We start from the raw sequence: 23,772 nt of genomic DNA, 5'->3' as shown, positions 1-23,772 counted from the left end.
TAGTTCAGAGACACAAGAAGCAGTCAAGACCACGTTGGAATAAAAACATAAACATCCATGCATGTAAAACCGTGGTTGTCCTTTTCTGTGTAGTTGAACAAGTCTTCTCCGTACCAAATCCTCATTCTTTGGCCGTAATACAAATAGTGAAATCCTGGATCAGAGAAGACGAGCTGTCGAGAATACAATCCGTAGCCAGGGAGATCATATTTTCCAGCTTTTTGCAGGCGAACCAAAGACGGATGGGGGTACATGCGTCTATTTCTTGTATCTAAAGATCGACATTCAATTTCATCAAAGAATTTACTTTCATCGTGTTCTTTATTGACAGTATGTGAGTATACAGTACTTTGCAGCAGGAAAAGGAACAGCTTCCCCACAGCTTCTTCCGTGACAGTTATCAGTTTAACATAATACTGACATTAGTTTAATTTTACTTGTGTTGCAACTTATAGCTGTGGTGATATATTTCGCCTTACCCTGGATTCGCCACTGTATTAAGAACATCTGACCTTTACGAACATCAATATATCAGATGCCTAAGGAGTATGAAGTTGTTACCTGTGACGATAATACTTGTGGGATTTCTTCTATCGCAACCCCAGCGGGCATAACGTCTGCGAGAGCACCCAACTCTGCCTTTCTTGTGCACTAATTTCATTGCAGTAATGAAAGTGTTTGACCCATAGTACCCAAACTCTCTATAGTTGTTGTTCCTGGCCCCAACACATTGATCAGAGGCGATTTTTTTCCAGTATCCTGTAACGTAAAGTCTATTCGATAGCTGATCTTCGAGTGAAGAATGAGATCAGGGACGGATTGTATAAGTATATTTTGAGTAGTTACATCGTAGTTACCTCCACAATACACGAATTGCCCAATTCTGTCACTAACTGCAGCTAAACGCGCACTCAAATGAGATTTTTACAAATCTGTCTGTCATGAGGCAAGTACACAGCTTATCTAGAGTATGAATTGAATACTTCTCACCTGACTGTGATACCCGGCCAAGCACGACATGAACAAGGCACAAAACCAACGATACTTTGAATAGCATTTTTGTTAAATAATTTTTTGTTGTAGTTTGGTTTTACACAACACTTGACTAACGTGGCCTATGAGAAGGGTTGTTGAAAACACCTTAATATATAGTACATAGTCTTTGTAACCTGATAATGTCTTATTGAATAGGATTGTAAAAGTTATTGATGAGCGGCCAAATTTTTAGAGACTTAACAACAGGACGTTTTGGACGGATGAAATGATTAAATCACCCAATGTCTTCCCCTTTGGGAAACAAGAAGCTTCGAAGCAAGAAGCTAAATACTACGTGAGAGAACCAAGATCAAGTTGAGTACTTAAAAAACACACGCCATTAGGTTATTCAGCCAGTCACTCACACTCATTATCATTATCAAAATCAGCCGTATTACTATTCCATGATGCAGGGTATCTTTAGTATTCTTTACTCGACTGAGAGTTGATTTCACTGATGCATGTATTTTACTCTACTAAAGAACAGTCTAGAGAACCTGATTTCTCAATCACACTTCAAGCGAGCTTTTCATCATTGCAGGCTTGGTGTTTCAGCGAGATGTTGCAAAATTTAGAAAACAAACATCCTAATTAGATTAATTAACCAGCATACAACAAGTAATGTTTGGGTGAGGTCAACAAGTCAATAAAATGAGCCAAAATATAGGAGATATTTGTTGAAATATTTGATCTTCCCTTGCGTCATGAATTCAAATTTAGAATAAAGCTGCCTGATTCGTTTTTAAAGGCTTAAGTTTTTTGTAGTCAGCAAATTATGTGGTCAGAAATACCTTTGTCGAAAGGTATTTTTGGCCAAAAAATGCAAGTTTACATTTTTAGATAGAAATTCATAAAATTGTATATCTATATCTTGACAATGTATAACATATTTACATGCCTTAATGAAGTATTTACAAGTGTGCCTCATCCAAATATTAACACGAAAGGTTGGAGATACAATAAATAAATTCCGTTGAAAATATCTAAGATAAATTATAATGAACAGACTGCATGTATTTAGTTAAACCGATCTTGCGCGCTGGTTTGTAAAGCCAGCGTCGTTACTGGAGTTCTCTGAAAGTAAAAATGAATTGCAACAAATAAACAAAGATTCAGCGTAAAAATATAATTGTACATGTGAAAAAAAGATTCATGTGAATAGCTAGTTGGGGATCAGAAGAGTCGAAAATTAAAATGTATCAAAACCGGAATATAACTTATCAATAATAAGTACAGATGAAGGATGGACAACAACAGTACATATATTAGGTTGTCGTTGAGCGTTCTCAATTCTTGGGTTTCATGTTACGTTATAGACTCGATATCGCGATACAATTATCGCTGAGAGTCAGTTGTTCACTCACTTCACACACTTCACTGTGTTAGCTTTGTGCTTCAGCCTCGAAGTCGCAACCTCCCCAAGAATACCCCCGGCGCTTAGTGCTTTCTCCGCGAAGTACTTCAAAGAGCCTGGGAACGAGGTGTTTGTGCTTGGTATCACAACAAGGCCACTCTCATAGAGTCGAAACATATATTCAAACAAGCATTTGAGATCGGCTTATACATTTTAAAACATAGATTTATCTTGACATCTTATCTTTTTTAAAATGATTCATATGAGATTATCTCGATAATAAGTAAAAAGGCATTACCTCGTCACTTTTGAACGCCATTGCTCCGCCTGTCTGACGGTTTAGCCTTGACCAAGTAGCTTTTCGGGCAATAACAGTCTGACGATCTAAAATGTATATGATGTCATACCATAACTATACCCACTTGAAAATTATTTTTAAAAATGTAGTTTACCAGAAAGATGTTTTGTGTCAATCTATGGATGAGAAATAAGTAACTGAGTAGTGGACGGGTCACGGAGGAAAAAAGTTCCTCAAAAAATCCGATACTCTGATATTGTGTATATATATAAAATTATTGTTTCATGCACTTACCTCTTGGTTGAATGAAGTTCTCCCCGCAGGACACACAGTAAATTTCTCCTTTCACTAACTCTGACGCGTCTTCAATCTTAAAACAGAAAACGAAATTATTGCAATGCCGTTACTAATATACACGAAAGACAAATAACACGTAAAAATAGTTGTAAATGCCATGATTTCTCACAAGCCATTATAAAGACATGAACCTTTTACTTTCAGATGGATTTTCCATATAACTGACTTTATCATATGGCTTTTCAAAATCCTGTATTCTGATTGGTTGACGAGTAGTCCGTAAAAATCCATATCCGGACTGTGGTCCGTATATTCCGTATCTCGCGGCTGGACCAGTATCCCGAATGTTTCATGCAGTTCAGCCATATAATAAACAAATTATTGGCCTCGCTTGTTCGATTTGTACTGTGAAATATCAGACTAAGGTTTTGCATGGATAGTACAGACCTCACGCTCGTTATAATGTTATTGCGTAATTACCTCATCGCCTCCAGTAGTGAACAATCTCCTCGCAGCAGCTGGGAGACCAAGACGAGATGTGCATATGTTTAGTACCTGATAATAAAACAGAACTGAGTTAAGATAAATGTAGATTTCAAAAGAACAGGGAGATCTGAACTTAAAGCTGGAATGAACTATATGGAATTATAGCCATACATTAAAATGATTCCTTAAAAGCAACCAAAATTTATACCTCATTCAAAGTGGAACCACAGACATTTATATATCTTCTTTCAGCATCACCATTTTCGTACACATCAATACGAACCTTTCAAAATTAATGATGTAAATAAAATTATCATGAGCAAATCCCTACCACCAGTCTGAAATCAACATAACCTCTTATAACACCTCTTTTATAAACACCCCTCCCTTTGAGGGAGTTTCATACGGTTATAAGAGTGACTACAGTCAGGAGTGACACTGTCGCCTTCATTGAAACCTGCAGTCACAATATGCAGAAAAGGCGAATCACTTAATTGAATGCTTTTCAAAACTACAATTTAGTTGCGCTTACTGTTTTTGAAGAATCATATAATCTCTTATTGTTTGACAGCCTGCAGTGCATAGCATTGTTGCTGATTAGTAATTCTTTTTCTTGTTGTTGCTTTGTTTTAAGATCTTTCAAATGTCCCTATATAAATTATGACATACACAACCAGCGTCATCACGTTATTTTTAGTAGCTACACAATAAATCCGTTATTTTGGATTTACCCATCCTTGCGACTAGCTGTTTTTTATCCGGTTTTATAATTTTCCCCTTACTGTATTTCAAGTGAATACTCGTAGAAAAATATTAGTTGACTTTGACGCGATGAAATCAGCATATAGCATGGTCCTGGCAGTGTAGTTATCCCGACAATACATGCGTAAATGCGTTTCTTTTGTTTTATAAAGACTTATTTCAATACGTCAAAATCATCTCAAGCTTTGTTGAATCTCGAGCAGCCGGGCTCATGAAAATATAGGCCCGGAATTTCATTACCGTCAATTCTTCAATATTGTCTTGTTTATCTTCCTCTTGTTTGGTCAGGTTGTGCCAGGAACGAGACTCAATTGACGAGCGAGCTGCTATACGACGACCTTAAATATCATGAAGGTTTATGAAATGTTACGTACAATCAGTTTCGTATGCATGAACGAGTAAAAAAAAATAGGAAACAGCGTGCTTCAGATTTCAGAGCCTTCATCGTATAAATATTTAATAGATTGGTTTCAATCAAGTCCTTGGTAGCTATAATGGTATAATGTTATATAGGAGAATGTTTACTCGTATTTACATCGTTATGAAAACGATACCATCTGAAAAATACCTTGAATTTGTCGTAGAATATGTTTTTCCGTCTCTAGGTGATTCTCCACCCAATTTCTGGCATATTGGTGTTTCATTTGAAGAAAGAACTGCATATCTATCTCTGAAATGTCGATTAGTAGCATTGAGTCTTTTAGAAATACAAGTCAGGTACAAACTACATATAAAATTAGGAATATACATGAGTTGCGATTCACACACACACAAGAGAGAAATCTCATCAGCAATTGATTAGTCGACTAAGATACGCCTACCTTCTAAAGGAACAAACGGTTCACCACAGGACACAAATACGTCAACGCAATATTTACCACCGCCGTCTTCCTGTGTCTTTTTTGGCATTTGATGCTCTGGAAAATTAGAAATGTCTGCTAGATTTGCAAAGGTCTATAACACTACTTCAGACAAACACCACTGATAACATTGCAAGATCCAGACCTTCGATGACGCTACAATCATTGGCAGTGCAAACTACATCAACTGGATCTTCTGTTTGTTTATCCATTTGTTCACGCTATAATGAAAGATGCACAACTCGGTAAAAAGGCTCATTCAGTTGAGGAAAGTTGTTTTTTGCCGAGTAGATTGCCGTGATTAGGCAGATATCTCAGTATAGGTGATTGGTCTGGAAGTTACTATCCAGAACTAAGAAGGAATGTTTAACACTTCTTAAAAATTTCTCAAACATATGTTCATGAATAAATAAACCGACAAACAAAATATTCACTAATATAAAGAAGGCTAAAGTCTATATACAGCTTAATTACTAGGAACATGAATTCCCCTTTTTAAAATAACCAGTAAAATAAGTTTTTTAGAATATCAGACAAACCTGGGCATATTTTTCAACTTCTCTAGGCAGTATGTTTTCTTTAGTTCCAGAATCTTCTCTTAACTGACTTATGTCTGTTATAAGTTCTCCATCAATGTTATAAAGTCTTCTGGCGGCAGATGTTTGACCAAGTCGACATGTGCACTGATCCAGTAACTACAAATGAAATGTAACAAATTATATAATTAGAATACTCATACACGATAGACAGTCGCTGCATAGCAAAGTTAAAAACTTGGGTCAACCCAATCGGCCCAGTAAGTAGAAATTAATTCATTCACCATCCGTGACGCTTGACTTGAACCATGTATGTCTTAAATAAGCAAGCATACACGCGTGTTTTTAGGAGTATATCCACCGTGCCTAGAAAACGTTCTTTACACAAAAATACATCAACGTCGGAACTACGTTACCGAATCAATCGTAGAACCAACGACCAGCACAGCTTCTTTACGAATGCCCTCGCCATTTTTGAAAGCACGTATTCTAACAGCTGGTTGGGATTGCGCAGCCTGTATCTCTTTATTTAATGAACGAAAATTTTTTATCTTCCGAAGTCTCTTCAGCTGATCTTCCCACATCGCTAATGTAGCATTTGCTTCCTGGCTTGTTAGATCAACCTGATTAGTCAAGCACTTGAAACAGCTGGATTTGTCTTGCTTTGTCGCTGTGATAAGAGATCGTAATTAATCAATAACTGTATGACATTCATTTGTTTGATTTACAATTAGAGGTAAAATTGCGTACAAAATAACAAGAGAAAATCAGTCCCCAGGGCAGGAGCACCCCCTGAGAATTCCTTGGAACAGAAAAACTATCAAATGGCCAAAATGAGCAGGGCAGCCCCTGAGGTAAAGGCCACCACTCCCTAGGGGCTGGGGCACTTTTTAAGGCGGGGTAAGTCCTTGTTGGAAGGTCACTTCCTGAGGGCGGGGTCACTCACTAAGGACAGGGTCACTCGCCGGGGGATAAGGTCACAAGCCAGAGAGCCGAATCATCCACTCAGGTCAATGTCAACAAATTTATAGAGCAGCATCATTCTCACTTCATCTAGACTAGTTTTTGATGAAGCAAGACGTGAGGTGAAAGTTCTGAGTTTGGGTTGATTAATGACAAATACATGTTATGATGAGTAAGTTTCTTTCCAATACATTACATACACTTAAAGCTACCTTCTTTCCCCATAACACATGAAAAATCTTGGCTTTGCTCCAATTTTTGCAATATGAATTTTCCACGAGATGCAACACCACATGCATCACAAAGAAATCCCTTTGAAGAATCATTTTGTATTGAATACCCCTGCAAATTATTTATTACATCAAATAACCATGGAGAAAGAAATAATGTGCGGGTGACTCTATATCACAGGCACTCACAGCCCATGCAGGGTCCGTCAAAACTTAGCAAATGTTAATCGGAATTAATATAGTTTTACTTACACTTTGCATCGTGCTTTTGGACCCTAAAACTGTGTATGTACAAATACCAGCCTTGTTCGCAGACGTGATTTCTAAAGTAATTGTAAATTTATGAAATATTAGGAGATCACACGTTATAAATAAATGTTTGCATTATTTATGTAAAAATACACGAGGGAAGGACACACGGTTAAAGCACTCCTCAGATCGAAAAACTAGATAGTGCATGGTACTTTCTAAACAGTCAAGGTTCCCCTAACGTTAGTTCTATAGCCTAAAGTATTTACTTCTTACCTAAATTCATGGAATCAGTTGCAAAGGCAGATATGAATCCCGAATGCGTATCGTACATCCAAAGTTGATTTGCATTTCCATTGCAACATCTCCTTGGCATGATTAATACATGGGATCCGTCATAAGCAGAGTCCCCTGAATTTTCTCTTGCACGACCAGGATCAGACACAGTTAACGTCGCATTAGGATTATGGTGAAGATGAATGGTGCTGCGGAAACAAGTGCACTTATAATTAATATATTTAAGAGCTGGTGATGCTGAGGAATTTAAAATCTCTATCAACTTTAAAATATTTGAAACAAGATCGATCCGAAGGCTTCGTTACACCCGCAGTGATATCATTCAAGGTTCAAATGTGAGACAGCTTACCCATCTGAAGCAATTGTCCATCGTTGGTTTACATCATCCATCCTTTTCTTACATAAACATACCTCATTTATCAGTTTTCCCTAAAGTGTTATTTACACCAATATTTAGAATTTGTGCAACAAAATAAGGCAAAAAGAATATTTATAGGTGAACTATACTGTGCTGTACCTCAGTAGAATCTTGACCTATGCCAAGAACTAACTGATTGTTATTCCGTAGCTGAATCCACCCATCCTTATAAAGCCACTGACAAGACAATAATTCCTTTTTGGACTCTGACTTTGCTGTATGGTATCTATGCCAACAGAGATAAGACAGTGAATCACTAAATTCCATACACCCAAGGTTCACTTCACTCCATTGATTTACCTGTATCTTTTATGTAATCGATTGTCAGAGTACACAACATCGTGTTCAAAATCACCATATTGTTCTGCTTCGACATTCACTTCACCATTACTGGTAATAGCAGTTTCCCAAGGCCATTGAAGAGACTTGAGTCTTTCCTCTGAATTTACATGTGCGCGCTCATGCGCACTCATCAGACTTGATCGTACTCCTTCAATACTGAAAAAAAAATAAAATAAACGTTAACCAATAATGTTAACCAATAAATAAAATAAACGTTAACCAATAATGTTTAGTTATCACGAGGTATGTATGTGTGTGTCCTGCAGAAACGTGCTATATACGGTGTTTACCTGTTTTCGCTTTGTGAATGATGGATTTCTTGATCGGAAAGAATAATATCGTTTTCATTTTCTATAAGATCACAACTGGCCACACAGACAGGACTTCCAGCTGTAGCTGTTCCACCAACAGTTAATACCAAACCTACAAGACAAGAGAAACGTACAGTTCTCTCACCAAAAAACCCGATGAGCGACTGTATCAAGCTTCACATGAACAGTGCTGTTTTTGAAAGTCTTTGCATGAGAGCACACACCGACATATTCAGCTAAGGGCCAATTCACAAAACAAAACGACATGTATTTCTATTGGTATAGAATCAACTAAACAATACCTTGAGGATTGCGTAGTCTACAATACAATCTTAATTTGGCAATATCTGAAGAAAGGTTGCTCATAATTATTCTTCTTTTTTGATCGGAATAAGAATCATTGTAATTCACCCAAGACTCTCCACACGAAACAAACACTAGTTGATTTCGTTCCAGACCACTGAGGGTGAAGAGTTCTTTTCCATCGTCATTAAACAGACGCCTGGCAGCAAATGGAAGACGAAGGGAATCCGTGCAGCGATCAAGGAACTATAAAAAATTCGTGGGGTCTTTAAAATTATAGACAAATCCACGGTATATTGGAATCATAGTTTTATTTGAAGTAGTATCTGGTTGTGTCAAATAGGCCTTTGCATAGATTAGCTACTCCTATAGCTGTAGCTAAGTATAGAACAAACGCCTGAACTATCGATATCTACGAAACAAATCTCAGACGTGAGCAAATTAAAAATTACCAAATTTAATTCCAGATTCCGGATATCGTTCCGTGACGATGGAAGAGGAGAGTGTTTCCTGTAAGAATAAAAACATCCGTAAACACGAAAAGCAAAACTAGACGAAAACGTTTTAGTTGAAAAACGGTTATGCATGATTACTTCGTTTTCGACGGCTTCATTGCTGTGGACTTTCCACTTATATCTCTAGTCATCTAAAAAAATAATCGCTTGTTAGCAGGCAGTTTTCTGTATTTACTGAGCTCGGGACAACCGAGGGTAATACACTTACATTTCCAAGGTCTGGTCCGACAACAATAACAGCTCGTTTAAGATCATGTTCACCATTCTTCAACACACGAAGCCTTACAGGTGGTCCTGGATAAAAAACAACAAAACCAGGTTCTCAGGTTCACTTACACGGTGTCATGCATTCACGTTCCCGAGAGAGTCCCTCATTTAATAACAATATTTTAGTTAAAATATTTGAAATATCAAGCTTTAAACTGAATGAACTCCCGTCAAGGATTGTATACGGTTATTAATAGTTGAGGGTTTATATGACTGAGCTGGTGAATGAGCTTTAACATACGTCAGCACGCGAGAAACACTGAGTGAACGAATGAATTAAAGAATCACGAGAGCTCGAGTGAATACAATTAGTATTCGTTAGGATAACAGAGTAACAACAGTCTGCAAACCCGGTAATGTAATAGAAGTTTTTGTTATTCATAATAATGAGGTAAAATAAGCATTTGTGTATTGTATACCGGTCCGAATCAGAATAATTTCCTTCTACAAGATGTATGAAAACTAGCATTCATAAGCTACATTTTCGATTTTTTACAACAATATCATAAATTTGAAGTATACCAATAGTAAATTCTACCCACTTCGATGATATTTAGTTGATTCTGAGCTTGTCATTATATGATAGAAAGCATTGACCTTGTTACATAATATATATCCTAAAGGACTGCCTTGATCAGGTAAAAATTTCCAGTATATAACGTCGTCTTTACGAAGATAACATGTAGAAAATCCAACCTACATCTATAGCTATAGCTGTGTATATGCCTAAGAGTTTGCGTTTATTGATACGAATGTTCATTAATAAAATATGAACCTAGACCACCTGTCAAGTTTTAAAATAGGAAGGATTATGTTGTTATGCAATCAACATTGCCCTAATCCAGCAAAATAAGGCGGTCCAGTGGCCTCAAAGAGTAACATATTCTATATTTGACTTCGGATTAAAGTCCACTATGTTTGTATTTTGCATGTTTTCATCGTATTTCTTATCATTTCTAGAAACTGAATCCGAATTCGCAGAAAACTTTAGTGATATTGCGTTTCTGGCATTACAGTCCGGAATGCAAAATTGTGGATATTTCTTATGAAATACAACATGAAAAACATCTTCTTCATGACAAGTACACAGATTATTAGGACATTAAAGTTCTATCACGTTAAATTCCCATGTATACACAGGAATTATACCATAATTATTACAAAATCTGGCAACGTATCGTACTGTAATTCAAGGTGTTTACGAGACTCACCAACGCTTAACGTCTCCTTCCGTTTAAGTGGAGGTGCATTGCATATCAGGAAGCCTTCCATTGGCCAGTTGAATTCCTGCGAAAACAAATTCTCTCTATGCACACACTTTTTAAAACGGGTGTCCTATATCAGCTGACATCAACAGCAAGTTCCCCACCAAATTGTCTTTTTCCATGTATAACACTCATACACATTTAAATTGATAAAAAAGAGATAAGACGACCATTAAATGAGTTGTTTTAACAATCGTTTTTAAAAAGTAAAGAAGGACGCTTTCAATTCAAGTTGTACTGAAAATACGGGTGATTTTAGTGTGATTGAATATCTACTAAATCCGGTGGATAGCGCTATCAAGCCTTCGTACAACCGGCGACTGTCTATCAATGATGCACTCCACAAATTACCTCATTTATAGTTCCATCTTTGTTAACAGGCCATGATAAAGCCTTACGGTTCCAGGTTGGGTTGGCAACCTGAGAAAATTTCCATTGGCCGATGCTATTTAAACTTTCTTGTTTAATCGCCCATCTGAAGATAACGAAAGAATTAAACATTCGCATTTAGTAATCGACTCGTAGAATGTGGATGCTCCAGTGTTAATTTTGAGATCTGTGATCACTAACCTTTGTGTGCCAATTGCTGGATGTTTCACAGGAAGTTTAGATAATAATGCAACACAACACTTTTCACCGCCAAAAATATCCTTCATGGTGGATAAAGTTTCAACCACAATTGTTTCATTGTTCTCTTCAGCGCAACTTTTCTCCACCTCGCCTATTTTTTAAGAAACAATTTATTTCCCATTTTACGGGTCGTGAAGAGTGATTACAAACTTATTATTTACGCATATAAACTCAAGGACATATAACGACCGACATGCAGACGGGTAAATTGGCATCAAATGTGGTATAACAACTACTTAAAATTGAACAGAACACTTCTCGACGTTTTGACCTGAGCCTACACTGTATAGGCCTTCGTCGGAAGAGTATGAATCTGAACAAAGCTTTTACACGATCAAGGCTCTTATCTTATCAATTAATATACAGAATGTAGGTATGCATGACTGAGAGTCATATTGGACTTTTATTTCAGTACTGACTATACTTTTAATCTTTATCAATTAATTTTTCTTACCAGACAGCCCCGGGTGCTTGTCGTCTTCATCGACTATTTGATGATTTTCATTCGACATCCACGTCAAGAGAAATGAGGGATTACTCGCACTGCAAATGTCGCCTGTTGGAGTGAACTTCCAAATCTGACTTGGATGTGAGGAATTTCTAAAAAATAACAATTTATATTCCCTGTATTTTGCTTACGTATACATTTTGGAGTAATGGGTATATGAGAAATTCAATTTCATACCTTTTGGCAAAATTCACAGCAAATCCCTCGAGTGACGTTCCGTCACTGTATTTCACATTCACTTTTATGTGACTCATACAAAGACACAACTGAGGGAAAGATCGACTTGTAATATGGCCGCTCTAAAGAAAAAATAATAAATAAATATAGGAATTTTAATTTTAGTATTAATTTTAGTATTAATTTTGGTATATTTTACAGAAAACCAACGTGATCAACGCCATGCATGTATAAATCTTATCATTAAAACGTTTTAAAACGTACCTTATGTATTACCCATTGCTGGCTGTCAGACGGCCACATGCTATTATCAACCTTGGACAATTTTTTCTCCACAGAAAGATCAGGCAACAGTATAAGATCTGTGTTACCTTTATACCGAAGAAACGTGTTGTTTTCGCGTATCTGAAACAAGAATAGGAAAGTTACAACCAGGTTACAAAAACTAATCCAATCTGACCAATCACCTACAGTACTGTACCTTCATTAGGAATAATAATACAATATTTTTTTCTTAGAAATCAGATACATATTGATTAACAACGTTTAGCCCAAGTACAGTACCACGAGAGAGTCATGCACAAATGTTTAAATGTAAGCAAATGATCAAGGCGTAAACGTGAAAGAAGGAATGAAAGAAATTATGTGATTAAATTTAATATCTGCATTATATCTGCATTCAGTGACGTAGCCAGCCAGTTATTATCATTAGCATGACTAAATTGTCGGGCTGGCTACGCCACTGTCCGCATTTACCATAATTATAGTGTGTTTCAAAATTCACAATACCTGAGAGTATTGCAATCCTTTAGCGTAGCCAACTTTTCCAGGTATTTCCATATCTAACTCAATCACATCATATTTACAATCCGTTGGATAGTTCTCCACAGTCCTCCATAAACTAGCGCGGTCTTTTCCGTAAACTTCGTCCTCGTTGATTGTCTCTCGCTGTACAACTTTCTTTTCATTCCAAAGAGAAACGCATTTTGTTTTATCCATTGTCAGTTGAAGGGCGTACGCTATGACAAAAAATGCAGTTTAATGACGAGAAATATTGTAGGAGAATTATTGTTTTTGCTATATTTCACGATACGATACATAGCTACGTAACACGAGAGTACGCTCGTGCTAGACATTCTAGAAACGCGGTAATAAAGTAATCACGAGAATCTAAGCATAACCTCCTTGTCTTGATACAAGGAAAAATGTGAAAGTCCCCATTTGTTCAATCATCCATACTCCCCAACCTTTACCGCATATTAGCGCAGGCGCATAACGTTTAGTTGCATGCAGTATTACATACTATGGTACAATCACACGTACTATATGGTGATATAAATTTCTCTCCAAACGACAGCCAAATACAATCATCTGTTTCCAATTCATGTACATCGAGGACTTCTTTTCCGTCATCCTTATATATCCTCCTGGCAAGCGAACGTCCAGCAGGTCCATGACTTTTTCGCAACACTTGAGCAGTAATGGTGTCAATGAGTCTCCTCAGTAGCACATTACGGTCGTCAGATGCACCCTTTGATGCCTCGTGTATGTTAAAATACACTACCACTTCATCGTCGACCTTGCCATTTTCATAAACCTAGAGAAAATATTGAAGATGTATAGACCTATTCGAAAAAGAGCAAGAGGCCTGTGGCGAGGTACACGAAAGCGAGGCTAGTCAAATTTCCATTTTCGGAATTTTAAAATCATGTTTACTTTCACTTTTCCGCTGGATCTGTCAGAAGCTAAGAGGCAAAGTGTACCTTCAAACGAATTCCTTTCTTTCCAAGCAGCCTGCTGTTCTCCTCAATTTCAGTTATATTTTGAAATTTATATGAGCTATGATTTGCCCCCACCATCCCCTCTTCCTCCTTTTTCATGAATAATCGTTTTTTTCTTGATTTCAACTTTGGTATTACAGTTTCAAGATCATGGACTTTCTTGGTGATCTAAACAGAAAAGTTACAGAACAACTTTTATATTACGTATGCAGTATGCAATTACATTAAGCATCATTGCCAAGTCCTGCTGTAAAGGTCTGTTCACATGATCCAATTTTGTTGGATTCAATTCACTTCTGACGTTTGGAATGAAGTCAGGTTATTAATAAAGCAGTACTATGTTGGTTTAGGTTGATTTGCTGCCCACATACATTGCAAGTCAACAGACGATAAAACATCCATCAGAAGTGAATTGGATCCGACAAAATTGGATCGTGTGAACAGACCTTCAGATAAACCTCCACATCACTTAATGACCCAAAAAATATTTATACCAAAAAAAATAAACGGAATCATATGGTCTGCATAATGTGATTAATGATCGAAATAATTTTCAAGAATTTACCTGACTCATTTCGTTTTTTGTTTCTTCTTCAGTCAATGACATCACCTCAACGGAGACACCTTCAATGATGTTATCAACTCGTAATTGCAGCTATATAATGTGAAAGTAATTACCAAATACTAGTTTTTCGTAAGCTTGTTGACCTGAAACCTGGTACTCCCCGTGTTTTTTTGTCGGGGAAATTACGTCACGTGATCTGGTAATTAAAATATTAGCAAATCGTAATACCACGAATCCTACAGTACCAGGTCCTTTTCCAGGGTGAAAAAACACTTGAAACGTGGTTGAGTACTCTGATGTTTTCAGGTCGACTGACGACAGCGACACTGTGTGTTCGTGTCTACCGTGCGTTTGCTACACTGTACGTTCAGTTGGCTTTATAGCCACCAACCTGTCGTAAGATTTAACAAGTCATGATGCTACAATATTAAATACCTGTTTTTCATAGCTTTTCGTTTCTTTTAATCTTTGTTTAGTTGTTTCCAGTAATGTATCGACGAAGCCATACGGGCCTTTAAAACTAAACTTTTCTCCGCCTCTGGTCAACCATACTGGCCCAAGTACGGTGATTGATGACGACTGGAGTATATTATCAACTGTCGGAACTAAAAATAATGAATACTAATAGACATCTTTTAAGACTCGTTTAAGGCCGTTTTCCACTTCACTGTTTCGCTCGCCGTCGACGAAAAATTTCGCCAATGACGTAATGTTTGATCATTTTATTTGGCCGTCGAAGAAATTTGTCCTGCCGCTGCGGTCGTTGAAAATTTTCAACTTTCGTGAAGAAAAAAACACGTCAGCAAAATTTTTTTCCAACATGGCGAGTTTTTTGGAAGAATATGAGGACTTGAATGCTACAGAAGATGCTATGGATCCAGATGCAGAGGTTGTACATTTCGAAGAAGATAATAGAGATGGAAACGTAGATCTTGAAGCATTAATAGAACTCGTTCGGAGCTTACCAATTCTTTGGAATACTAAGCTGAGAGGTTACAAAGAAACAAATAAAAAAAACACAGCGTGGAATCAAGTTGCATTGCATTTAGGTTGCGATGGTAAGTTTACCGAAATAATTTTAATATTTGGAGGTATTTAATACAATAAAGTTTGAAAAGTCTAAACATAATTTGAAATACATCACTATATCTGCAGAGAAGTATGTGGGACTGAATTTTTTTGTGCAAAATAAAACCATGACCACACAGGATAATTACAATATTTTGCCCCTGGGAAACCCAGAAAGCAGGCATTTCTGTTACATGATAGAATTCGAAGATGTTCTCTGGTCTTTGTTGTGATTAATAATAACTAAGCTGCTGCTTTTGATCAGGCTAGCTTCAATATTTTAGCCAGTTGTTGTACACTGGTGAAAGAATGTTTTTGAGATTGCAAAGTTATGTTTGTTTTAGTGAGTATTTGTCGTGCCAAATGGAAGAACATTAGAGATACTTACAAGAAGTGTATCAAAAGGAGAGATCTGGCTACACGGTCAGGTGCTGGTTATAAACGTCTACCTGAATGCAGATTTTTTAAAGAATTACAATTCCTTAGTGATTCTGTAACCAGCAAAGAAACCGAAAGTAACTTCACCTTTGTTAGAAATGATGAAGGTCAGTCATCTGCAATGGACATTAAGACAGCTGAGGTACCAAGTGATAAATCAATTCCAGTGCCACTCTCAGTTTCCTCACCAGCAAGGTCAGAATCCCCTAACACCTCATGTCAAGATGTACCAGCAGGGATACCAATAAAAAGAAAAAAGTTGCATACAAGAGAAAGAGAAGATATCAGTACTGCACTAGATCTGGAGTTGATAAGTCATCTCAAGAAAAAAATGTAACAGAAAATGATCAAAATATTGGTAAATCTGAAAATGAGCTTTTTTGTAAAAGCCTTATTCCGATACTTGATCGCTTTGACAACAAAACAAGTCAGATGGCAAAAGTTAGAATTCAACAATTATTGTTTGAAATAGAGTTTGGAAAAGACTAAAGGAAAACTATATGTTCATATATTGTTTTAACAAGTATATTTATCACGTACAAACCTATTTTGGAAACATTGTTAATAATATTTGTCGTTAATTTTTAAATAAACATTTGTTATTTTTTACATTATGTACATCAAAATACATTTGAATTTAAATTATATACCAGTATAAGTTATTGTTACAATTTTGTTGATCAACTGTGTAAATATTATATTCTGTTAATCTGTTTCAATTTAATTAATTACATTCTCAGTAATAAGTTTGATTGCATTTTATTTACATGCAGTGTTTTTTGTTATTTACAAATTTGATTTTCATGCACAAATTCAAATCCAAAATAAATCACTCAAAATTAATTAATTATTAGTTATTAAATTTACAGTGTTAAAAATTTCACCTCTTGACTACCCAATAAAGGTAAATTTACACAAATCAAGAACAAAGTCAGTGGGCTCAATGAGTTATAACTGTTTAATCTCTAGTGGAGCTCTTCAAGGGTGATTAACGGTCTGTCAAATGTTGGATACACTATCCACTGTATTCCATTGCCAAGGGACCTCTCCATCAGCTGAAAAATACTCTCTGAAGGTATCTCGTACACGTTTGGCATCTCTGGAATATGTATTTGACGCACATCTTTGTAAATCAAGGAAATTACTGTCAGAATTGACCTCTCTCCATGCACCATTAGACTGACCATTGCTATCAACAAAACCATGAGGGCAATATTGTGTTTCCTTTCCTTTGTTTGCATCTTCCATCAGGTAATTATGCAAACCCACTATTGCTTCAGTAATAGCAACTACCAACTTGGTACTGGCAAAAATAGGTCTCCGCAGTATACGAAAGCGTGATGCAGCAATACCAAAGGTATTCTCAATGACCCTTCTTGCCCTAGAGAGCCGGTAATTAAATACTCTTTCAGATCTTCCAATGCTACCCCCAGGATATGGCTTCATTAGATTATGCTTCAGTGGAAATGCCTCGTCTCCAACTACAACATATGGTAGCACTTTGTCACTACCTTGCAGTTTTGCTTTTTCAGGCATGTTCAGCAAGCCTTGGTTTATTCCAAAGCCAATCATGCTGTTTTCAAAAACTCCTCCGTCGCTGATTCGGCCACTATTGCCTATATCCACAAGGGTGAACTGATACTTAGCATTACAAACAGCAAGCAAAACAATGCTATGAGTTTTTTATAGTTAAAATATTCGGAGCCACATCTTGGAGGGGCTTGCATCACAATATGTTTACCATCGATAGCTCCGAGACAGTTAGGGAAGTTCCAAATCAGCTCAAACTCTCGAGAAATTGTCCTCCATTTATCAATTGAATCTGGAGCTCTCACATACCCCTTTGAGCAAAGGACGTCCCATAAAACTTTGCACGTTTCAAGCACTATCCTACCAATTGTTGTCGGACTTATTCGGTAACTCAAGCCAATAGTTTGCTGGGCATCACCCGTGGCTAAATATCGTAATGTTACACTGAGTCTCTCACTTGGCCCAATAGCTTCTCTTTTTCTGGAAGATTTTGTAATGTACGGAGCAACCATAGTTAACAGTTCCTCGTATTTTTGTGGAGTCATTCTGAACATTACAAAGAAATACTCATGGTCTGCCAACATTAGATCCTTGACCAGAAGATGAAATTCGCCTTTTGATTTGCGTTCGGCAAACGTTTTTCTTACCCAGAAGCGTTTCCTATATTTATTGCGCAGTAAATTTCTGCGAGACCTTTGTCGCAATGCTAATAACAGCAAAAAATCCTCATTTTTCATGTTTAAAACTTTGAAACAAGAATTGGACTCCTCATTGCCTCCATTTTGTTTTTGTATATATTTTCGCGAAAGTGGAAAATTAAATTTTCGCGCGCGAATATTTTCGCTGCGAAATTTTTCGTCGACGGCGAGCGAAACAGTGAAGTGGAAAACGGCCTTTAGTCTCGACTGCATCGCAAGTGTCATCCAGGTCATCTGACGGTAAAGGACTGGGTCTAGTATTGAAAATGTCTTTCTCGGCATCTTCGTGCCCAGGGCCTAGCTCCGTTGATTTCTCGGTTGAAACAATTTAATATCTCTTGAAATATATTTTATTTACACACAGAGCTATAGTTCGTATAACTACATAAACATAATCACATAAAGGATTTCTATATCGAGTGTACCTTGTGAAAAATTTACAATTTCTTTTCCATCCCAATCAAATATGGCTTTAGCTCTTGATTGGAATCCTAACTTCTGAGTACAGTCATCAAGAAACTAGATATAAAATCATCAAAGAGAGCTCTTGAATAGATTACTTTAGTAACTAAAAACCAATTTTATTACTGCATATCGTTGGTATCGTTGCTCTAACCCAATTCCAGCTCTGCTAACGTCTTGCTAACCTAATCCATAATGTTAGACCGCTCGCAGACTGAATTACGTATCCTCCCTTTAATTTCCGCCCCCCCTGCCCCCCTATGTAATTCAGTCTGCGAGCAAGCTATCCATAATAAGGTAAATTTCTGAAGAAACACGAGTCATGGTAGCAGTGGCGCAGCCAGATTTTGTCCCGCTATGTAAATTTAAAGTTACTATAATTATTCATGTCTTCAGAAATTTAATGTTTTCACAGTCAATGAACACCAAAATATTAGCATAGCGGTACAAATTGTTAGGCTGGCTACAATACTGCATGGAAAGGATGATTTTGAAGTCGGAGACAGGGTTATATACATACATGTATTATAGTACCTCATCAAATCTATTCGCTATAATTTCCTTCCCTTCTAAGGAATCCTCATTTCGAAAGACCAAAACTCTTTTCTTCTGATTTTCCACTAAAACCTTCTTCATTCTTTGAGACAAAGATGGCTTCGTTTTACCTCGGGTTTCACTTTCGGGGAAGATAATGCCATTCATAGTCCACGTGGACATTTGACTTAACTTTTCTTTTTCTAAATACGCCAAAAATGATCACCTCTTTAGCAGTTTAAGACAAGCTCATTTCTAGCGACTATATATGCAATTATTGTTGAAAAACTCCTTCTGATGGCAATTAAACGTTAATTTCCCAGGTTTTTTAATGTTAATTTTCCTGTCTTGCAATCCCCCCCCCAGCATTCTTGATGAGAAACATATAAAAAAATTCTAACTTTAAAAATTCCAGCATTAATGATGACTCGTAGTTGTAATGCAAAGACAAAATACGATAAATCATCGACAAATATTAATCTTTTTCCTAAAACGTACTATAACTAACATAAAGCCAGAAGAAGTTCAAACCGTTTGAAGAAGAAACGTACGTACAGTAGCTACAGTACTGTCCAGAAATAACCTAACACTGCGGTTGCGGTTCGGTCGACTGATAGAAACCGCAGACAACCGCAAGGGAAAAAATATCTTCGCAGTGGCCGTTCGCTTCCGAACGAAAATGTTATGAACAGCTGAGAATTACAACACAATAATAAAATCGAAAAAATCTTAAGAAATGTTTGTCAGACCAAGTTAGGCCGAGGTTTAACCTCCGTCTCACCGCGCGGTTGGACCTCGGTATGACCTCGGTTCAACCGCGATCACACCGAGGTTTGACCTAAGTTAACCGCGGTTTTAGTCATGTTATTTCTGGACAGTACTGTAACTAAATGAAAATTTCAACCTTAGGTAAAATCCCGGAAATAACAATTATAGAAGAAAATTTGACGAATATTAATATGAATGTTACTCACCAACGTATTTACCAAAAGGATCTTTAAAAGGTTCACCACATGATACATATATGTCAGCATTTTTCATTATTTGATGAATATCTCTTATTAACGTCCCATCAGAGAGGAACGCTTTTCTTGCAGCCGAGACCAAGTGAAGTTTTGTTGTGCAAAGTTCTAACAGCTTAAAACAATTTAAAACAATGAGGGTTATACACTGAGTACCTGTTAATATATCTTAAAATGTTTCCTAACGATCGATATAAACTGATTTGGAAATACTTCCACAGCCATGCAAGATGGCCATTATGATATGATATGCCAGAAAATATGTTTTATAGTTTATACGTGTATGTTTTCAGAACTTTGGCGACTATAGAAATGCATCATCGACTATACGGTGAATGCACAAGCTCTTTTCCACTCATCACAAAATCAACTCGCAAGCTCGCTGCGCAAGCTGTAAAGCATTGTGATTGGACGAAATTTCTTGCAGCGAGCTTGCGATTTAGTTTTTGCGATGAGCGAGTGAGAGCTCAACCAGTATCCTTCTTTACAACACTGTCCAGAAATAACCTAACAAACGCCGCAGTTAACCTATGTAGGTCAAACCCCGGTCTGACCGCGGTTGAACCTCAGTCGAACCTCGGTCCGACAGACATTTCTTAAGACGTTTTCGATTTGATTATTTTGTTGTCTTTCTCAGCAGTTCATAAAATTCCGTTCGGAAGCGAACGGCAACCGCGAACTATTTTCCCTTGCGGTCGTCTGCGGTTTCTATCGGTCGACCGCGACCGAACCGCAACCGCAGTGTTGTTTCTGGACAGTACTGTAATTAAACTGGGCTCAGACTGGGCGCAAGACCCTGGGTACGAGGTTGAATGGGTGCCCGGCACAGGCGGCACTGCATTCATGGTGCCTGGGAAAGTCAAAACTGGTTCGTCATCCATGCTGATCGAGCGCTGTGCCCTTGTCGAATACTTCATCTTGATGTGCATTCTTAGGCACCGTGCCCAAATGACGCACCAGAAAAGTGTCGGGAACTATGTCTTATTAAACGCAGCCCTATGATGCTGTACATTGAAGTCTTTACCTGTTTTAAATTCGGGGCTGTGACTCTTGCAAACGTATCTTGTTCACCATTAACAAAAGCTCGCACAGAAACGGGTGTGTTTGACTTTTTGTACAAAGGAACATGTCGTCGCATTCGCATAGGTCTGGATAATTCTATGAGTTAGAATATGAGAAAATATCTCACGATAATAGGTTTAGTTAGGAAGGGAAAATATTTCTATTCCACAGATAATCCACTTTGCCAAGTAAAAACTTCAATGGTCAGGAGAAAATACATTGGTCAGGAGAAAATACATGGGTCATAAAAATTCAAGTTCATGCAAAATGAGAGGGACATGTTATATGAAACATTTTACTGTGTAAATATATATCTACCAATGTTATTTTGAACAGTTCTCAACTACCATGCCATTTTGAATTCAACTAAACATAAATAGGTGTACTAAGTCTTACAGAAGAGGTTCTAGGTTATTTTTTAAGCAATTACTGCAGTCGCTGAAGGCTAGGTGCGTGATTTCAAGCCTATATTCACTGAGCCAAATGTTTTAGTATAAATTTTGAGGCGTACGTTTACAAATAATAATCAACATAATTTCATAAAAAATTATATTTATTTTAAATAGTTGAAATACAAATACAAAAAGCTATAGTCACTGGCCAGTGACTATCACTTGAGAGACAGTGAATCTTCACCAATCAGAATGCAGGAAAATCAATAGTCACCTCAAAATTTATACTAAAATTGCATCCAAGACCAGAAAAAAGTTGTCTTACCCAAGGAACTACTACAAACTGATGAACATGTTGATGCAACAGATGACCTAAAACAGTTTTAGAATATTTAATTTGTATTTAACTCTAATTCAGCAGTGCACAACTATGGTACTCAAAATTACTGTATCTAAAATATTAACACTTATGCCACGTTGATGGTCATACTATATACCTTTTACCACTGGTACAATTTGGTGCAGAAACAGGACGACTCAATTTAGGTTTAAACCTAAATGCTGGGTTCTTTATTAATTCTTGTTCACTAGCTGAAGACCAGGCCATATTTCTCTGTGATGTTGCTGGTGTTACCAACAACGCCCCATTCGAGGATTTTGGTCTTTTAAATCTTTTCTTATTATTTGCCAAGTGCTTGGTTTTTTGACTAGACAAATTGTAAAACATTTATTTCATAAATAGTTCTAACATTGAATCAATTCATTCCCTTTTTTTGGAACTATAAATATGCTGCTAAACATTTTATATTGCATGCAAACTCCATTGATCAGTGCTCCTGGTTAGATCAGTCTTAAAGATTATATATAAATTCTGTTCAGATATTCATACTTCATAGATAACACAATTAACTCTGAGCTATTATGATTATGCAGCATATAGTCTGTATAAAGGACAATTCACTGGAGCTCTGCTTACACTTTTACACTCAATTTATTTTCAAGGCTAAAATTGGCACTATACCAATTTTAATCTCTGATGGGCAATTATGTAAGGCTGCCTGAACATTTTGTAGATCAAATTGGTACAGGTACAATTTTTTCTGTGTTGTGTCAAAAATGGTAGTACTGTTAGTGTAAAAGTAGTTAAGTAATAGTAGAGGGAATAGTTTTTCATAAACCTGTACATTAATTGACATGAAATAATGACAGGATCAGGGGATTTTTTTGTTCAACCTGCCTATTTTGGACAGGGGTTATATACAGAGAGAATGTGTTTGTTTTGTTGAGTAACAAAACAAATTCTATGACTATTAATAAAATATTTCTATATTCAACAAACCGCTTACAAATAAAACTAAGTGAAGTCGAAGTTTAAAAGTAATACTAATTAATAAAAAACCTTTCATTTTCGTGGGTTTCTTTAGCATTTATATGCAAGACAAAAGCATCTTCATCGCTTATTGAGTCACTGAAGCCATGTTCCAGATCTTGAGACTCCCCCCTCCGCATGGACGACATCTTCAAGACTCATGCAAGCATTATATAAACAACGATTTAAATATTACAGGTGTACTTTTAAATATAGTTGTAGGTTTTTCAATGTATGACAGTTTTCTTGTGCTTGCATGACTGTTCTAGATGACGGGTTTTATACCGGTATTTAGTATTACTTATTAATTTGAAATTACCAAAATTTTGTCTTCGTTCTTTGTCAACCCAAATATTTCAAATATTGACGTTCATCAGTTTCATTATATTATAGTGTGTTTTCACTAACATTAATTGCGGTTGCCACAGAAACAAAAACTTTTATATCGTTGGCCCTCCCGGTAAACATCGCAATTTGGATATCGTTTCCGGGGGGTTACTAACCGATTGAAATGGCGGTAAATACGAAATTCTACAAGTACGGAAAGTATCTTTTACCCTTTACATTATATTTTACAACAAAATTACCCCTTGAAAAAGTTATGAGTTAGTAAGAAATGGGAATATATTTGCTGTGGATCCATATTAATTAAAACTTTAGTCACAAACTTTTCGATTTTAACATACGATATTTTGATTTGACACTGCGCGTTTTTCGTGTACACTTCCGGGCGTTTAAAACGTCATTC

General features: G+C 36.8%; 1 protein-coding gene and 1 long non-coding RNA gene across 7 annotated transcripts; both read right to left on the bottom strand.

Annotated features, from left to right (window-relative positions):
• Nucleotides 1-23: 23 nt before the first annotated feature.
• LOC114533475 lies at nucleotides 24-1,828 on the bottom strand. 2 transcript variants are annotated; one of them, XR_003688065.1, is made up of 4 exons: nucleotides 1,401-1,828; nucleotides 991-1,115; nucleotides 562-759; nucleotides 24-271 (listed from the first exon to the last, which is right to left on the bottom strand). It is a non-coding gene; the product is annotated as an uncharacterized LOC114533475 (long non-coding RNA). The 2 variants fall into 2 exon arrangements; XR_003688064.1 differs by having other exon boundaries at nucleotides 24-759.
• A 197-nt stretch (nucleotides 1,829-2,025) lies between these two features.
• On the bottom strand, nucleotides 2,026-23,436 carry LOC114533473 (doublecortin domain-containing protein 1-like). Of its 5 annotated transcripts, none has more exons than XM_028554993.1 (42): nucleotides 23,344-23,436; nucleotides 23,055-23,289; nucleotides 22,153-22,362; nucleotides 21,981-22,027; nucleotides 21,226-21,359; nucleotides 20,154-20,316; nucleotides 19,180-19,382; nucleotides 18,609-18,702; nucleotides 14,885-15,054; nucleotides 14,450-14,539; nucleotides 13,867-14,052; nucleotides 13,427-13,700; nucleotides 12,893-13,122; nucleotides 12,368-12,508; nucleotides 12,104-12,225; nucleotides 11,873-12,018; nucleotides 11,359-11,509; nucleotides 11,140-11,263; nucleotides 10,735-10,810; nucleotides 9,465-9,550; nucleotides 9,335-9,387; nucleotides 9,194-9,251; nucleotides 8,741-8,987; nucleotides 8,418-8,550; nucleotides 8,086-8,283; nucleotides 7,885-8,011; nucleotides 7,717-7,796; nucleotides 7,347-7,555; nucleotides 7,074-7,144; nucleotides 6,792-6,933; nucleotides 6,045-6,298; nucleotides 5,632-5,787; nucleotides 5,238-5,313; nucleotides 5,054-5,149; nucleotides 4,801-4,902; nucleotides 4,473-4,570; nucleotides 4,003-4,119; nucleotides 3,679-3,753; nucleotides 3,465-3,539; nucleotides 2,982-3,057; nucleotides 2,688-2,773; nucleotides 2,026-2,109 (listed from the first exon to the last, which is right to left on the bottom strand). In XM_028554993.1, the coding sequence occupies exons 2-42, from the start codon at nucleotides 23,171-23,173 to the stop codon at nucleotides 2,053-2,055; spliced, it is 5,352 nt and encodes a 1,783-aa protein (XP_028410794.1). In that variant the 5' UTR covers nucleotides 23,174-23,289; nucleotides 23,344-23,436; the 3' UTR covers nucleotides 2,026-2,052. The 5 variants fall into 5 exon arrangements, with proteins under 5 accessions (XP_028410794.1, XP_028410797.1, XP_028410798.1 ...); XM_028554996.1 differs by having other exon boundaries at nucleotides 6,804-6,933; XM_028554997.1 differs by having other exon boundaries at nucleotides 20,166-20,316.
• Between the last annotated feature and the right edge of the window lie 336 nt (nucleotides 23,437-23,772).

The sequence above is a fragment of the Dendronephthya gigantea genome, unplaced genomic scaffold (genome assembly GCF_004324835.1).
Source record: "Dendronephthya gigantea isolate DGI-Jeju-01 unplaced genomic scaffold, DenGig_1.0 000092F, whole genome shotgun sequence".
NCBI classification, from domain to species: Eukaryota; Metazoa; Cnidaria; class Anthozoa; order Malacalcyonacea; family Nephtheidae; genus Dendronephthya; species Dendronephthya gigantea.
The sequence above is the reverse complement of the archived record's forward strand: the minus strand, read 5'-3'. Positions and strand labels throughout refer to the sequence as shown.

Coding starts and splice junctions, on each gene's coding strand:
- LOC114533473 (XM_028554993.1), bottom strand. CDS start 23,173: ATGTCGTCCATGCGGAGGGGGGAGTCTCAAGATCTGGAACATGGCTTC. Junction 15,055..18,608: donor AATTGTAAATTTTTCACAAG/GTACACTCGATA, acceptor CATTATTTTTAG/TTCCGACAGTTGATAATATA. Junction 11,510..11,872: donor CAAGCACCCGGGGCTGTCTG/GTAAGAAAAATT, acceptor CTTAAAAAATAG/GCGAGGTGGAGAAAAGTTGC.